General features: G+C 38.7%; 1 protein-coding gene across 9 annotated transcripts in view; it reads right to left on the bottom strand.

Annotated features, from left to right (window-relative positions):
- Positions 1 to 1,074: 1,074 nt before the first annotated feature.
- ARHGAP44 (Rho GTPase activating protein 44) overlaps positions 1,075 to 18,695 on the bottom strand; it is a 160,485-nt gene continuing 142,864 nt past the window's right edge. For 6 of the 9 annotated variants that reach the window (XM_073559646.1, XM_073559641.1, XM_073559647.1 and 3 more), the window contains 4 exons: positions 16,267 to 16,701; positions 12,369 to 12,502; positions 11,871 to 12,218; positions 1,075 to 5,676 (listed from right to left, as the gene is read on the bottom strand). In XM_073559646.1, coding sequence (XP_073415747.1) covers positions 5,534 to 5,676; positions 11,871 to 12,218; positions 12,369 to 12,502; positions 16,267 to 16,701 — 1,060 coding nt within the window. In that variant the 3' untranslated portion in view covers positions 1,075 to 5,533. Of the gene's footprint in view, positions 5,677 to 11,530; positions 11,583 to 11,870; positions 12,219 to 12,368; positions 12,503 to 16,266; positions 16,702 to 18,695 lie in introns of all 9 variants that reach the window. The other 3 variants (XM_073559650.1, XM_073559651.1, XM_073559649.1) reach the window with 2 other exon arrangements.

The following is an 18,695-nucleotide window of genomic DNA, read 5'->3' as shown; positions in this document are numbered from 1 at the left end:
GGTAAAATAAAGAAAATTGAACCTGAAGTATTTTTTTTGTGAAAAAAAGTTAAATGTTCATTTTTTTTTTAATATTCAAAAAATTCCTGTGACGCACCTAAAGGGTTAAACTTCTTGAATGTGGTTTTAAGCACCTTAAGGGGTGCAGTTTTTAGAATGGTGTCACTTTTGGGTATTTTCTATCATATAGACCCCTCAAAGTGGCTTCAAATGTGAAGTGGTCCCTAAAAATAAAATGGTGTTGCAAAAATGAGAAATCGCTGGTCAATTTTTAACCCTTATAACTTCCTAACAAAAAAAAATTTTGGTTCCAAAATTGTGCTGATGTAAAGTAAACGTGGGAAATGTTATGTATTAAGTTTTTTGTGTGCTGTATCGCTGTGATTTAAGGGCATAAAAATTCAAAGTTGGAAAATTGCAAAATTTTCAAAATTTTCGCCAAATTTCCGTTTTTTTCACAAATAAACGCAAGTTATTTGAATGCAATTTTACCACTACCATGAAGTACAATATGTCATGAGAAAACAATGTCAGAATCACCGGGATCCATGAAAGCGTTCCAGAGTTATGACCTCATAAAGGTACAGTGGTCAGAATTGTAAAAATTGACCCGGGAGTTAACGTGCAAACCACCCTTGGTAGTGAAGGGGTTAAACCAAATGTTTGGCCCCGATAAAATTAACCTATTCTCATCTCCTGCGCCGGTGCCGTTCCCGTGATGTCGGCATTCACTCTCCTCGAAGCTTTTGTGCAGTGTTGCGACAAGTGACCCCTCCTAAGTATGGATTGAACAAGAAGAGGAAGTCTGTGTTGCAGCTGATCCCTGGCTTCCTCTTCATATTCAATCTGTACGTAGGAGGGGGACCATGACACCAGCTCTAATTGGGCACCCGGTTCACATATCACAACACCACACGATAGTCCCAGGGGAGAGCAAGTGCCGACACCACGGGAATGGCACCGACACTGGAGGTAAGAGTTTAGGATTTTTTACTTTATCGGCACCCAAACATTTAGTTCAGGATGGAGTAGTCCTAGTAAACGCTTAGGAATCATGGATCTGTCAAAGCTAAATAATAATAATAATCTTTATTTTTAAATAGTGCTAACATATTCCACAGCGCTTTACAGTTTGCACACATTATTATCACTGTCCCCGATGGGGCTCACAATCTAAATTCCCTATCAGTATGTCTTTGGAATGTGGGAGGAAACCGGAGAACCCAGAGGAAACCCACGCAAACACAGGAAGAACATACAAACTCCTTGCAGATGTTGTCCTTGGTGGGATTCGAATGCAGGACCCCATCTGAGAAAATCAATTATGCTAATTGCACTCTGATCTGATCAAAAAGTTTCTGCATCTCGGCCGTCAAACCATATATAGCACTGATCCAATTAAAACAAGCCCGAAGGACGGTGTTAATGTCTTCAGGCCTACCAAATCTAATAAGATGCGGTAATTCTCACGAAAAAAAAAAAGGACTTGATGTGGGGTAGTACAAAGCTGGAAGGACACAAGAAGTGTATTTACTTATTATGCAGCTATGAATTCTGCGGTTTAGAATTATGTAAGAAACATCTAAATTTATATACGGAACACCGATATTCATGAAGGGTATAAATAAACGAACGGTCCGGAACTCTGGAGAATGTTATAAATTTTGTGGCTGTGTATTTCTTCTATTCTCACCAGCTGTAAATAACAGAAACTTTTAAGTTGGAGTTATCATAGCTCTAAAAGATCTTATTACAATTTTCTTTATTATAACCGCAGAAATAGTTCTGCGGAAAAAATTGGAATTTCCAATGAATGGTGAAAACTTCCTTGCATGCTGCAATAAAAAATAAATACCGGTAATAAAAAAAAAAAATCATGTTTGGAAACGGGAACTGAAACCTGTTCCAAAGCTAGTAGTATAAAAATACTGGTCATAAAAATATTTTTATTAAATCTACATAGGAAATAAATGGATTCTGTGTAGCCTGAAGCATGACAATGCTATTTGTAACCTAGAGGTCAAAGATGACCCAATACCTTTGTATACGAAGTTAAAGGGGTTGTCCACTACTAGGAGGAATCCTTCTCAATTTGAATGTTTGGCCCCATTAAAATAAAAACTACTATACTCACCTCCCGTTCCACCGCAGGGCTCAAGTGATGTGACAACTTCATGTGAACTCCAGGAACGCTTGTGCTGATACTTCTGGAAAGGGAGGTGGGTATAAGTGTTTTTATTGTAACGGTGGCAAACATATACATCAATAAGGGGTTGGCTTAGTACTGGACAATCCCTTTAAGAAAAAAGAAAACACATCATGAAACTTGTTTTTTGTTTTATACATATTTTATTTTTATGTATTTTTTTTATATATATAAAAAGAAGACAACTTTAGAGCATTGACTCTTGGAGGAAGGGAAAGCTATGGTTTAGGTCCTGTTGGTGTTACCACAGATGTGTACGCACAGATACAATATAGTAATTGGCAGGATTATCACATGTTCAGACACAACATAGGGGGGCATTGCCCCACGTGAAATTCATAGACTGTACACGCCGAAATGCTAAAAAGTTGACGTTATATTTTCAGCGGTGCATAATCGTAAAGTCTTAGGTGTTCCGTTGATGTGTTGCATACATGGTTGGTAGTTCTGTACAACGATACGGTTTCACACGGATAAACATGGTGCCACTATGGTGAAAAATTTGTGCATAAGAACCTCCATAGGTAACACATACAGGGTGGTAAAATATTTAATTTGGAAAAGGGAAAAAAAAATTGTTCGAAATTCACCCAAAATTTGCACGTTTCTTCAGTTTCAACGTAACCGCGATGACCAATTTTGTAGCAGTTTTTGAATAGTTTTCATAGATTCCAGAAGAGTATTGTCCACACTCCTTTTTGTTTTTCAGGAAGGGGGGAATTCTATGCTAATTTTCATTTACTTTTCCCATAAGTCCAGGCTGGAGAAGGGCAATTACGATGAGGAAGGGAACAGTTCAAGGGAATTTTACAATTTTAATCTGAAATTATTTATTTGTTCCAGTGGGCAAATTCACAATTCTTACACTGACAAATTTTACCAAAATTTAGTAAGTTTGTTCACAAACATAAAAAAAAAAATCCAAAATAAAAATAAAATAGTTTTCCATATATTGTTCAACCATTGCTTGAGAAAAAATGTAAACATTTCAGTGTGACAGGAAAAATATATAGAAAATCGGAGATGAGAGCGGGGACGGTGAACTTTTTCTAGCTATTTACATATATTTTTGGAAAATACGGCCCAATAAAGCAGTATTTTTCCCTTTCTTTACAATTATACATTAGAATCTTATATAGATAACAAGTACATATATACATTATTCAATATCTTTCCTATAGTAGACCATAAACACCTTACCTCATACACTCACGCATACACAAGCAAAAAAAAAATAAAAAATTATATAGCAATTTCTCCATAGATATCTATATATAGTATTTTTTTTTTTTTCTTTAGAAAATATTTCCTTTTAACGAATCCCATCAACCAGGCCTTAGAAACCTCACATTATGATATAGGTAACTCATTTTTAAATTATCTTTGTAGGTATTCTATTATAAAAAAAATGTACAGGCAGCATATTTTATTTTTCACATATGGTATAAATGCCAAATTTTTTCTAATTTAAAATGGGTAGTAAAAAAAAGTCTTAATTTAAAATCGCAATTTGAAAAATAAAATGTAATATAGGTAAAGCAATTACATGGTTAGGGTTTATTTATTTATTTTTAGTTTTTTTTTTTTATATTCAGTTTTTCTTCTGAAAATTACATGGATTTCTAATAAATAATAATTTGGCACTGCTGCTGGCTCCACTAATTTTTTTGGAAAATTTTAATTATCATGGTAGTACATTTTTAGAGTTTTTGAATGTCAAATTGAAAATTAAATTCTGCAAACTTTTTTTGAATTTGTGGGAACAAAAAATAAAATCAGGAAATACAGTTTTGAACATACCCTGCACAAAAAAAATGTACACATAATACTAGATGAACACATTTGGAAACCCTTAGGAAATGAATAAAACTATATTTCGGTGAGTAAAAAATAAAACTACGGTAAGTTTTAAACTCCGTCCATATCAACCACTGAGAATTTTCTTTATATCTAATTCTGTATGGACTGACATTTTTAATTTGGCTTATATTTCTCCAGTACTACTTTAATACATGGGTGTAAATAAGTAGACGGTTTTAGGCAGCATTTTTTTTTTTATATTTTTAATTAGGTTTAAAGACTTTTATAAATATACAGTGGTAAGTAGGTGTCTTCAGACTCCCAAATTTGTTCACATTTTTTAGTTATGCTTAAATTTTTAGTGAAGTCTTTTTATTGTCTGAATTTTTTTTAAATATTTTTATTTAGGCTTAGATTTTCTGTGTTTTTTTTCTATATTATGTAGGGATGAAACAAGTAGGTGTGTACTGGCACCATTTATTTTTAGCCATTTCTGTAGAGAGATTTATAGCAGTTTTTTTTTAATGTGCTTGGAAACCCTAAGTCAAACAATGCAATAAAAAAAACCTGCATGACCAAAAATACCAATTACAAAAGCTAAAATTGCTCCCACATAGGTCGTAAAGCTATAAAGCATCATGGCCTTAGGCCAGTTTCACAGATCCAACATTCACAGTCCAAGTATAGACCGGCCTTGGGTTGTCTCACCCAAATGCAACAGCCTTGTATTCTTCATATATGCCTAGGAGGCTGTTGTGCTTGGGTAAGAAATAGAGTTGGTCCGTCTGAGTATGGACCGGCCTTGGGTCAACAGACCAAAACGCAACAACCTTGTATTCCTATGAAGGTGTTGAGCTTGAATCAAGTGTAGAGTTAGTATGAATCGATTCTCATGTCTCGATGCATCAGCCATGGTGGCAATCTTTGGCGGCTGGATGGGAGCTGGGGGGGCACTGCCTCTTGCCTGATGGCATCTGAGGCTCTTTTGATTAGCCAGCCTGGCATGATGATACAAGTGCGTCACACTGCAATAATAACAGGCCAGCTAATCTAAAGAAGAGTCACATGCCGTCAGATAACAGGAATTCTCTTGGCTTCTGTCTTATGCCCACAGATTAATGTTGTGGTTGATGGACCAACTCTAGTCAAGAGACCAGCTGACATCGCTGTCCATACTCGGACCTTGAAATATGGATGTGTAAAACTAGCCATACACTGCAGGATTTATAAGGAAACTTTTCTATAAAGACTGTCAATGGTCTGGGGGAAAAAAAATAAAATAACTTTGCTTGGAAGATCCAAGAATATCATATGTACTAAGATTTCAAAAGGGAATTTTTTTTTTTCGTGTCCAGATTTTTTTTTTTCTCATAGTGGGAAATTTAATATTTGTAGCCCTATCGGGCAAAGCCTGTAGAAAGATAGTAAAAAAGAAAAAATATCCTTGAACCAAGGCAGACTAGGGCTCATATACAGATTGGCACAAGTTTGGCTGTTGATCGCAGTGGGCACAAATTGAACTTAATGTCAGAGGGCCGTGCTCTCCGATTCTTCATCTGATTCCGTCCTGCCTTCGGCGGTGCGCCTCTGCTGTTCCTGTTTCATGGCATCACGTTGCAAGGCAGTATCGATTTCAATGAGAATAGATGGAATGTCAAAATGGATGATATCTGGAAAAGCAATGAGCAGGATGTTGGGTATTAGTAATATATTAGTCTCAATTCTGTTACTCAGATGCTGAAATCCAGCTTTTCGGATGCATGATTTTTTATTTGTGGTTACAATGCATACAGTATTGCTTGAACCCCAAGGTTAAGCGGCCTTTAGTTTCCGTTGACTTGTCCACAATTTTGGTAGCCTCTTTCTCTATCCTTAACATAAAAAAGTATTTCTTAACTGAATACACAATCTCACTAAGGTAGTTTAGCTTTAAGTTACTTGTTCAAGGTGGTTTTCACACAGGCTGCTTTTGTTGAAGCAATTTTTATGCCTTTTCGGGAAAAAAAGTGATGTAATTTAAAAAAAAAAAACTGCAGGAAATGCAACCCAAATACTATTTATTTTGCTCAAGGTTGTCCACACAAAGACAACATTTTTGGTACCCTTCTAGTAAAGTAAGAAACTCACAATGGTCACTGAAATTTCTTGAAACTGACAAAATTTTCTGTTTAGTTTATTTTTCAGGAAATCTAATCTAAATCATGTTTTCCTTCTGAACTGAGGCTCAAAAGAAAAAAAAAAAACTAATGAAAATGGACTGGGTAAAAATGATGGTTCCCCTGGAAAAAATTAAAAATAATTTGACCATAGGGACTTGTGAAACTATGGTGTGTCCTGTAATTAGCATCACAAGTGTCTTCAAACTTGTAATCAGTCAATTGCCTATTTATAGGGTGAAAAGTAGTCATTGTGCTGTTTGGTATCATGGTGCGAGCCACACTGAACATGGAACAAAGAAAGCAAAGTAGAGAGTAGTCTCAGGAGATTAGAAAGAAATTCACAGACAATGTGTTTAAAGGTAAAGGCTATAAGACCATCTTCTGCAGCATGATGTTCCTGTTATAACATCTGAATTACATGTGCAAATGTAGTAAGGTTTATGGGATTGGAGCCGACCTCCCTAGATGTGGCCGCAAGAGGAAAATTGATGACAAGTTGAAGCGACAGATTGTTGGAATGGTAACCAAAAAGCCCACAACAATGTCCAATGAGATTAGGTGTATTCTAAGGTCAAGGTCATCAGTGTCAGATTGTGCCATCCTTCACTATTTTGGCAAAAGTGGACTTCATGGCAGATGACCAAGGAGGAAACCACTCTTGAAAGCAAATCATAAAAAAACGAGACCAGAGTTTGCCACAATGCAAACTGACAAGCCACAAAGCTTCTGGGAGAATATTCTCTGGACAAATGAGACATAACTGGAGCTTTGTGGCAAGTGACATCAGCCCTAATTTTACAGATGAAGCAAAGAAAAGAACATTGTACCTCCTTTGAAACATGGAGGAGGCTCAGATAGATTTTGTGGCTGCTTTGTTGCCTCTGGCACAGGGGGCCTCAAATCTGTACAGGGTACAACAAAATCTCAAATCTATCAAGGCATTCTAGAGAAATATGCGGCCGAGTGTCAGAAATCTTGGTCTGAGTAGTAGGTCATATATCCTCCAACAGGATAATGACCCAAAACAAAGCTAAAAACATCAAAGAAAGGCTGACCGCAAAACATTGGCTCTTCTGAAGTGACTTCCATGAGCCCTGATCTATATCCTATTGATCATCTGTGGACGGAGCTGAAACCTGCAGTCTGGAGAAGGTAAAATATTTTCAAGTTCCCGCGGCTCCATGTCTAATGGCTGTTCGATAGCCGCAACACAGCATGCAGGGACTGTCTGTTTGTTATGCAATCCCTGTATGTGTTGCATCTGTCGGACAGTGATGAGACATGCAGCCACGGGGACTCGAACATATTTTTCGAGCACACCAAAGACACTCGTTAGCACACAAGCATGTTCAGATTTCACCTTATCCGAGCAGTCGCTCATCACTAATTGTCACATCTGAGACAGTGGGAGCAGTTTTCTCACAAGGAGAAGCCAAAGTACTTGTGGACATGGGCAGAGATCTCATTGAGACCTACAGAAATCGTTTGTAGTGATTGCCTCAAAAGATTGTGGAGTGAAATATTAAATTCAGGGAACCATCATCTTTCTCCAGGCCAGGGTCATAAGTTTAATCTTTTTTTTTTACTGTTGAACCAAATAAAGCCAAGTCTGATTCACATTATTGATACTGTATATAGCAAATTTACACTGAAAATTACTTTTGTCAATTTCAACTCATTTCGGTGACCATTGTGGGTTTTCCTTACTTTACTAAAAGGTACCAACAATTTTGTCCATGTGTGCATAATGTCCACAGTAGCCAATGATTAAAGTGCATTTGCCCAAGTTTATGTATACATTTTATGAAAGGAAATAAAAACCTTCCAGCCTTCAGATCTGCCGCCAACAACACCTCTGCCATAAGTCTACAACTTCTAATCTAGCCCCAACCTACCTGTCCCCTCACAATCCTATTATGCTTATATCATATACTTTTTTTTTTTTATTATTATTATGTCAAAAAAGTCTTTTTTTTAATTTTTTTTTAATTTATGTCTACCCCTTCTTTTTGTAGGATATTTATGGTTTTCCAATTGGTGGACATTAAGCAGATATTTTTTGATTTTGTATGTTTGTAGGCATGATAGGGCAGGACAAAAGTATTCTATTTTAAAATTTGTATTTATCTCCCAAATTTTCCCTTTAATTCTGCCATGTGTAATATGGTCATACAAAAAAAAAAATCGGCATTGCTGTTGCTACATTATACTTAAAGGGGTTGTCCACTACTTTAACATTGATGATCTATCCTTAAGAAAGGTCATCGATGTCTCATCGGTAAGGGTGCGACCCTCAGCACCCCTGCTGATCAGCTGTTCCCTTTGTCGTTCGGCAGATGAAACTGCTCAGTTTCGGAGCTACATAGTGCAGCCTTGTCGAGAGTGCCGTGGCTGAGTACTACAGATCCGCCCTCTATTGATTTGAATAGGGGGTGGATGTGCAGTACCCTGCTGCAGCCACTATATAATTAATGGAGCTGTGCTGGGCACCACCATAACTGAGCAGGTCTGGCTGCCTACAAAGGGAACAGCTGATCGGCAGGGGTGCCGAGGGTCGCACCCTTACCGGTGAGACATTGATAACGTATCCTAATTGTAGGCCATCAATTTTAAAGTAGTGCATTGGTGGCATGGGGCAATTTTTGGATTCCCGAGGTAGCAACTATTCTATACATTCTAAATACATTAGTACATAAAAACCGAATACAAAAAATAGAAATGATTTGTTGTGGGGAAAAAAATGGGTTAAAAAAGGTTTGTATGAATTTTTTTTTCCACTTATTTACTTCTACAAAAATTACTTTCCCAGAAGCAGGGGTCGCAATGCCTGCATGTTCCCTGGATGCCGATGCATACAGACAAGGCTTATTAAATGACTACTGATCCGCATAAAGTTACCAAGCATGTATTCCCATAACTTTCCATTAAAAACATAACTGCCTTCTTCCAAAAACAGCACCACATCTGTCCACAAGATTGTGCCTATATTGCAGCTGAAGTGAATATAGCTGAGCTGTAATACCACACACAACCTGCAGTCAGTTGTGGCGCTGTTTTTTTTTTTTTTTGTTTTTTTTTTAGAAAAAAAAGCCACCACGTTTTCTCATCATGCATAGCCCCTTTAAGTTGCTAACCCCCTATAATTAAAGCTCTTGATGTGTAATACCACCAACACCACAGAAATAATTAAACTCCAACCAACACAACACCAAAAAGACCCAGACATCTATGTCACCAGCACATCTAACTAGACAAAGCCTTCAACAAGCAACGGAACGAGCAAAACGTCTGGAAACAAAGGGTAGACCGTTACAAATCGTCTCAGTAGGGTCCTTGCGATGGTGGACATTTTTTTTCTCTTCTAGGCAAGCGTTAAGAGAGACCAAGCCATGCAGTTTTTTCTTTGGCTTGCAGACTCATGCAAAGACTGCTGCCGGTAGGAGAGTTAGTGCTGGGGTCATACATACAGCCGTCCAGAGATCGTGGTCCGTAAAGGCGAGCCTTCTTGAAAATGAACATGCCATGGTGTAAAGCGGTGCCATGTATGATCGTGAACTTACAGTGATGGGCAGCAGATTGCTTGTTCATTTTCAAAAGGCCTCGTGGGAAAAATAACTAAAAAAATGTTGGCATCAGGACTCTAGGAGACAGCTATGCGTAGAAGCATTGACTGAACACAGGGAAATAGGCAATAGTGCAGCAGTGATGGGCAACCAAATCCGGTTATAGAGGGGGCATCTGGTTTTTTTGCATAGACGAGAGATGCCCTCTAACACAAGCACAACAGACCCAAAAACTACCTGTGAAGTGCCGAGAGTGACCATACCTAGACAGTGCTCCTGCTACTGAGCTTGGAGGCTCTTAGCCCAAATTTGTGTTAGATTTTTTTCTTTTAGTGGGTTTTTGTCCAGATTTATACCATGACATAATTTTTCTTCACTGATTTTGAGTTAAATCCTATAGTCGAGTCACATCCAGAGATGCCTTAAAATGTTGATGTTTGGCATTGGTAACAGACTATGGTTATCTCAACTCCATAGACTGACAAGAGAATTTTTGGCGAAAAGACTCCTTTTGCTGACAACTATTCTTCCCTTTCCCCATACCACTTTTCTCTATCTCCTGTGGGAAAAAAAGGAATAGGCCTGTTGAATCCAACATGTTTGTTCCTCCTTTGCTGTCAGGGAAAGTCGGAATATCCCAATAGATATTAGATATTAAATAGTCAGTGGTTATGGTTGACTTTGTGTGGACACCTTAAAGAGTTACCGTCATTTTAATTTTTATTTAATAAATCAAAAGTACACATGAAAATAAGAAGTATTGTAATATATCTTATCAGAGAAAACTGCTTCTTTGTCCTCCTGGACTGATCATTCACTCTCAATTCTTGGGTAAAATCTGTCTTTAGTGAATACAGGCTTGGCATAAGGCCAGGGTCACACTTGCGAGAAACTCGCACGAGTCTCGTGTCTCAATACCCGGCACTGCCGCTGGCACTCAGGGCTCAGCTGCATGTATTTCGATGCAACCGCACACTCTGGTCCGAGTGCCAGGCATTGAGACACGAGACTCGTGCGAGTTTCTTGCAAGTGTGACCCCAGCCTTACTGAGATGGAAGATGACAGTTGGTGCTCATAACGTTTTATGAAGAACTGTAACTGTCATTTCAGGAGAACTTGCAGCAGAATGTCAGTGTCTGCCTATAGCTACTCTATCCTTCATGGAAGCTGACAGTTGGTTCTTTTAAAATTCTATGGAGAAGGGAGGAGCTAGAGGCTGACAGACATTCTGCTGCAAGCTCTCCTGACATTCTGCTGCAAGTACTCCTGAAATGACAGTTACAGGTCTCCATAGACCGTTATGAGCACCAACTGCATTCTCCTATCTCAGTAATGCTAAGTCTGTATTCACTAAGGGCATTTTATCTGAAAATATTGAGAATGAAAGATCAGTCCAGGTGTAGAAAGAACAGGATTTCTCTAAAAAGAGATATTACAAAGTTTCTTATTTTCACATGTACTTTAAGACAAAAAAATATAAACAATTATTTCATTGCTTAGCTGTAATATCATTTTAGCTTTGGATGTGACTGGAATATAAGAGATGGTGTAACTCAACATTATATGCAAATTTTAACTGAGAAAAGGTGTACAAGGTTGGAGCTTTTTTATATATATATATATATATATATATATATATATCTGAGATAAAATAAAAATGATATGGAACTATGATGAGCTGTGCATGTATTATAGAGAACATGATGGCAAAAATGGTTGGCACAATATTGCATTTTGGTTGCTCAAGACTACTGGTAGCATATGGTCAAGGTGGGTGTGAAATGGTTGGAGCTCCAGCTTACCAGGAGATTCCCCCTCACACATATCCAACACAGCGCCACTCACGTCAAACGGCTGCGAGGAAACGGGAAGGGAGAACGAGGGGAGACAGAGGGAACACAACATAAAAAGAAAACAAAAAAAAAAACAATAAACAAAACGCTTAGTGCTATAGTTGGTGGGAGATGGACAGTGAAATAAATGGGCATTTAAAAAAAAATTATAAAATTATTTAAAAAAAAAAAAGTTGGCATTTTATTTTCTCCCTTAAATTAAAAACAATTATTACATCAGGTTGTGAAAAAAAAAAATAGTATTAGATATAAATGTATAGTGGGAGACATGCCAATGACGACTACTTACCTGTAGACATACTATCTCCAGGAGACAGGCCATCTAAGATACTGTTCTCTGAAGACTGAGGACTGGAAGCAGACTGACTTGTGGGAGGCTGTGGAGGGGGGAGTGAGGGTCTCTGTCTTGGTTTGGGAGTAGGACGGGATTTTGTTAAAGTGCTGGTCACTGGAGGAGGAGACGCTAGGTTCGGTGTCAAAGCGAGAGAACCTTGGTAGCTGAGTCCATAGGGTGAAGGGGTGCTAGGAGGGGTTGGGGAAAGACTGATGGGAGAAGGTTGACCCGTTGACTGATCTGAAACTGCCCCTGTCTGAGTGTACGTGATTTTAGGTGGAACAGGCGCTAGTTTCTTAGACACTATGGACAGAAAAAAAATAAAAATAAAAGGATTGTTACATGAGGTCAACAATGTCCATTCACAACGGCATGATTGTATTGGGTCTGTATGGAGAGGACCACCTTACATCATCCTCTCCCGCTACCTACCAAGTTTCATCTCAAATGTACCTTTCCTAAGAGAATGAGGACTTTGCTCTGTCGATAGCTGGTTCAGTCCCATTCCGCCTGCAGACACCATATGACCAGTGCTAGGACTTCCCTTTGGCCCAGATACAGGAGAAACCTCCTTCCCCTTCAATGTACTGCAAAATAAAATGTCAAGCTTCGTAAAAAGAGATACTTGGAATTAGAGTGAATTATCTTTGGATAAAGTACAAATGATCAAGTGAATTATTTTTAAAAACATCTCAAAGGGGTTTTCCAAGCTTGAGACTAATGACATCCTTAGGATAGGTCACCAGTATCAAATGGCTGGGGATCCAACTCCCTGCACCATCATCGATCAGCTGCTTTGAGCTCAGATGTAAACCGTGAACAGAATAGCAAAGGTCCCTTTACTGTGTTGTAGCCGTTGTCCAATTGAAGGTAAGAGGAGTTGAACTGCAGTAACTAAGAATGGCTATGACTTAGTTGCTCTGGTTTTGTTCAGTGTTTATATCTGGTCTCGGCCAAAGCTGATAATAGCTGATTGATATGGGCTCCCAGGTTTCGGCACCTAAAAAATGTTATATTGTTGATCTTTCTTAAAAATAGATCATCAATATCTTAAGCTTAGAAAACCCATTTAATTACTTACTCTATGAATCTAAGAAAGACTGGTTCTAAAATTAAATGTTTAATTTTTTTACATTTTTTTCCAATAAGAATGGAAATGTCTGGTAGACTTCTATTAATATACATTAACTTTGGAGAAAATATATATAATGTTTTGTAAAATCTACAGCTCCAAAGATTGAGTAACTAATGAAAACTTTGTTGTTTTTTTCTGCACTTGACTATTTTTCTTGAAGGGAGAGTTGTCCCTCATAGATTTCTGATTATAAACGAATAGGCACAATGGCACCAAGATAAGAAATCCCTCTTCCATTTTCTACAAACTGTCACCGGGTCAAAAGTGTTAGGTGTTAAGTTTTTGGTCTTAGTTTATTCGCACTGCTCCACTGAGTAGATATGGGCCTATTTATTTATTGTATATTTTTATGGTCTTTACCAAGTTGCTCCCAACTTTCTTGAGGGCGTATTTCTAGGCTGCTCTACATTATTACCCTAGGAGAACCATCCATTTGTTAAAGTACATAAAACGTAGCACTAAATAAAAGACCCATAACACCAGAACTATATGGAGGATTTAAAAAAGAAGACCTAATGCACAGGTGAAAAGCGGAAATAAAATAAGAACAAAAGAAAGACACTTTTGACCGGGTGAAAGGTCCTCTTTAAGGCTGAAGAGCACCCACAAAGGGGTGGAGAAGAGCAAGCAAATTATCTTGCAGCCTCTTCAGGCCAGTTTTACACATTTGACATTCATGGTCCGAGTGCAAGATTGTCCACGGGTCTACTGGTCCAAGTTAATACAGCCTCAAAGGAAAATATGAAGCTTTTGAATTTGGGTTAGAAGACCCGTGGCTAGTTTGGACATTGTGGTCCACACTCAGACAGTGAATGTCGGACTTGTGAAATCGGACTTACTGGTACTTTGTGGGTCTACTTCATAAGTGCGATTGCGCCTTCTAAGTTTCTACAAAAAGTACTAGTTTCAATTATTTTAACTAGTATCCCCAATGTCACCATAAGGAATACCTTAAAAAAGGCACTCCAGGGAACCTTACTCCCATACTCACTTACAAAAATAAAACTTGTCATAGGGGAACACAAAGCAAATCTATAATTTGGTCATGCATTATTAAGAATTGATTTACATTTTAAAATTATTGTAGAATAGGGCATTTGTACAATGTCCCGTCAAAGACAAACTTGTGGGATCAATGGTGCCTAATAAATGGCCATGTTAAAGTCATTGTTTTTTTGATAGATGGTTCTTCCACAAATAAGTTGTTGATTCCTGAAATTCATCGGCAGAGGATCTGGCAGCAAGTGTTACATTTTTCTGCAGCGCCACCACAGGACATATGAAGCATTGCACTGTGTAAAACATGGTCATGGTTGTAATGAGTCCTCCAGTGACAGAGACTCTTTATATAGTTGTCTACTGTTCAAGGTCATTAAGTCTCTAAACTCCCTTCTTCTATTAACACAACAATGGCGTTAGTATTTAAAGAGGGAAATTAAGTGCTACTCAGTGAATCAAGAGAAGAAAGATCTTAGTCTTTTTTTTGGCCAGACTGCAGAACCATTGGGGAGACCTTGACCAGTCTTGGATGAGAAAACTTGTTTAAAAACCTATTTTGAGCTAGTTTTAGGAATGTAGTGGTAATAGTACAGATGAAGTAAATGTACGGGAAGTCAAATTCCTCTGTAAATCCATCTGCAGGCTACACACTACCACCAACAAAACAACTATTGTAAAGAAAGTCTTCAGTCTGCTAAAGCAGAAATTCTAAACTCTCCACTGAAGGTAAGAATTCCTATAAAGGAGAAAAATTCCTTTTTAGGAAATTCTAAATTAATAGTGATGGTCCTCAGTCCAGGATCCTAATCACTTGTTCAGAGTTGAAGCAGAGATGAATCTCTTGGTCTGAAGGACCTGTCTTGTCGTGCATTACACTGCTCTCGGATGTGAATTAACACTGTGAAATGCGTCATTTCGCCTTAGGTGGCGCTGCAGAGAAATTGAGCACTTACTGCAAGATCTGTCCCACAGATCACATCTTATCACTGACTGGATTCAGGAGGAAGACAATTTGTAATCCACTTAATGTCAAGCAACTATTCTAACAAGCAGGCTTTGTCCAAGTGGACAACTTGAGGACTTGACGCCAAAACTCACCAGTTTTTGCTCTTATTTTATTCATGCTGTTTCCCTGAGTAGTCCACTGTTTGATTTTTTTTTTTCAAATCCATAATACGACTCTAGAGATATAGGCCTTTTTATTTGTTGATAATTTTTATGGTCTGTACAAGGAGGCATGGCATACAGAATCCTCTGGGGCGTGTATTTAGGCTATGCTACATAATTACCCTATCAGCAATGTCACCTTGGACCATAAAACAATCACTTAATAAAAAGTCCCATTTCTCTGGAACCATATGGCGGAGTTAAAAAACAAAACAAAAAAAAAACCAAAATACTCAGGGGAAAAGCGAGAATAAAATTAGAGAAAAAACTGTCCACGTTTCAACTAGAGAGAGACAGGTTTTATTTAAATTAATTTAAATTCTAATGTTGAAAGGTGAATAAATTAGTCTTTTAATAAGATGACTCTATATTAGACACAATGACCAAAGGACTCCCACAAAAGATTTTTTTGTAGCTTGGGCCAGTTCATCTACATGACACTCGATTTTATCTAACTTGGGCCAATTCGACTACTTGACACCCGCTTTTATGCAATTTGTCTGCTTAAAACTGGAGTTAATGTCAATTTGGGTCAATTTCTCTACTTGACACCCAATTTTTTGAAGACCAGGTAAAAGTTATCATAAAGTAACTTAGAACCTTGTACCTACAGGGTCCTCAAAAAGTTCTCGAATGGAATCTATTCACAGGTGAAAGACTCCCAAGATTCTTGATCACTGCATAATATCTCAATTTTTAAATTTTTTTACATTTTTTTTCAAATTTTTCTATTTTAGAATGAGATTAACATCCATCTTTATCGAGCTGACTCATGCAGCGGCCTCATTTTGCGCCCTTAGTAGGGAAATTTATTTCCTTCATACTTGGTGGATATTTTAAGCATCAGAAGGCCCTCGAGGGAAATTTGCTGCAGCCTTAAAATGAAGCCACCGAAAAACTGCTGAATTCATCTCGGCTGGTTGGATGATTACTTGTAAATGCGTATATATTTTTTTTCCCCTTTGTTAAGCAAGTCTATCAATGCAACATCCTTTTTCCCATGGAGCTGCAGTTTTTACAATGACATATATCAAACCTGTATTGAATTACCTAGTCAGCTTGGTTCCCTTGTCTCGAGCGCAGGAACAGCTGAGCCATGGGGGCGAGGCTGACATAGTGGGAAGGTTAGGCGTACCAGATGGGTCGGGTTTGGTTAGGACGAGTGGGGTTTTGATGTAGAGGGGTGAAACATTAGGCTCAGAAGCGTGAGGTTCAGTGAGGGAGCTTTGCTTAGTGAGGTGTAAAAAGCAAGGTTTCGGGTTTGAGTTTATGTCAAGCTTTGGAGGGGAAGGAGGCAAAGTTTGGCTGTACCCAGACCACCGAAAGGTAGAGGTGGCATCAGGCCTGGCAGATGGTGGAGCTTTTGGAGGGTGAGGATGGAGGAGGGTAGGGTGCTGTGAGCTTGGGTACGAGAGGGGTCTGTCTTCTTCAGGGGAAGGATAGTTGTAACAGGTATCCGACCACTGGGGCGAAATCTCATCTCCGCTGTACTCGATGGAGGGGAATGGGGCAGAGGTAAAGGAACACAGGAACAACAAAATAAAAAAAAAATAAAAAGAAAGAAACAGAAGACAAGAGCAAAAATATTTGTACACGGAAGAACCCAACAAGAGAGTAAAAAGTGGTTATGAAGTGCGAAACGCGTTAGATGGTGAGGAGGTTTATAAAAAAAATCTGCATGGAAAGCCATTCACTCTGCAGGAATCGGAAAGTGCGGATGATGTCATGTCAAGGTCAGCGATAGACGGGAGCACAGACGGTCACAAACACAGATATGACTCTAGTTGAGCGAATGGAACAAAGTCACGAGACATGCAATTCACTTTCCACACGACACATGAACACGGACACAGCACATATGCAGGGTTCTTTTTATGTTCAGTTTTTGCCAATTTTGAGCAATGGTTGATATTTTAAGTCATCAGTTTTATGTAGTTAATAGATGGATTATTACATAGAAAGAGATGAATTCTAGAAAAATCATACTATAAAGCTCCAAACCACACAGTATAAATCTACATATAATGCTGTACAAATACTTCCAGAGCTGTATTCATAATTCTGCTGGTTTCCTGTTAGCTCATAGGGTGCATAAGGTCACATTTCTTTACTTCTGTAAACTGAGTATTGGTCTGCAACTTATAGTTGTGGGCTATGCCAAAAAGAATCTTGAGCGCAGCTCTGCTGGTTAATGAAACTCAAAAGTTAGGAAAAGTTAAGTAAAATTTTATTAAATCAATTTTGAATATGATTAGAAAGAGATGCTATCCCATGGTACCCTGTGTTTAAAGGGGCATTTTCACAACTTAGTTATCCCCTATCCGTAAGACATGAATGCTGTAACTGTCAGAAATAGCAGAGTGCTGTTATTGGCTGTCTCTCGCAGTCCCATTGGCAGAGGCTGAGCATGCGCATTTCAGGACCATTCATTTAATAGGATCTCTGGGGATCTGACTGCTATGGATAGGGGATAACTTTCAATTTTGGGAATACCCCTTTAACAACTTTATCCAACAAAAATGGCTATAAATATTTTTGTAATCCAGAAAGAAAAAGGAAATAAACTATTTTAGTCAGGATAAAATTGCAGGAAGATGTATGCTAACCCACAAATCAAAGGACTAGCAGGGTGAAAACACAATGCTACGTTACATAATTACCTAAATGGCAATCCTAGAGTATGACGGGAACTAGATCGTATCCTCCAAATGGTAGCAATAGGATACGTAAGTGCTTTATTCCCATTGGTTGCTATCTTTTTTTGGGGGGAGATTTTTGTTTAATTTGGGATTTTTTGTAATTATTATAATTAGAGATGGGCGGACCCCTGGATGTTCACCTCTGGCGGGTTCAGCCCAACAGTTACAAAAAGTTCGGGGTCCGTTACCAGAACAGTACCCAGACCCCATTCACTTGAATGGCGGGCCCGAACATCCAGTGTTTGCCATGCTGTCATGTGCATGACCGTGCGGCAAACATCGCTTCTGATCGGCGGTGAAATCATCACCGACAGTCAGTCAGCCGCGGTTCCCACGCTTTCAAAAGACAGCATGAGCGTGCAGCTATGATCGGAGGTATAAAGTTTACCTCCGGCCACTGGTATTAGCTGATGAGACTACTGCTCCCATTAGCTGACAACTGCTGCGGCTAATAACAGCAAGAGCAGGAGCGGCTGATGGGAGTATTCATCAGTTAACTCCTGCGTTGTAAATAAATAAAAAAAAACGCATGGGTTCCCCTGCATTTTTGATAACCAAAGAAAATCTCATGGTGCTAGTGGGGATCTCACCGAGGTCACCGCAGTTCAGCCCGGCTGGGAATGCAGCCTCAGTGACCAGAGATAACCTCGATGATGTCACCGCCGGTCTCTGACGCTGCGCTCACAGCAGTTCATTCACCAGTGTTTCTCAGCCTGGACAGTCACATCTTGGCACTGTCCAGGTTGAAAACTATTTCTCCCCCAGACATGTATTATGGTG

Source organism: Dendrobates tinctorius, unplaced genomic scaffold (assembly GCF_039654945.1).
Source record: "Dendrobates tinctorius isolate UK_male_01 unplaced genomic scaffold, ASM3965494v1 ptg000014l, whole genome shotgun sequence".
NCBI lineage: Eukaryota > Metazoa > Chordata > Amphibia > Anura > Dendrobatidae > Dendrobates > Dendrobates tinctorius.
This window is presented reverse-complemented; position numbering and strand designations above follow the sequence as displayed.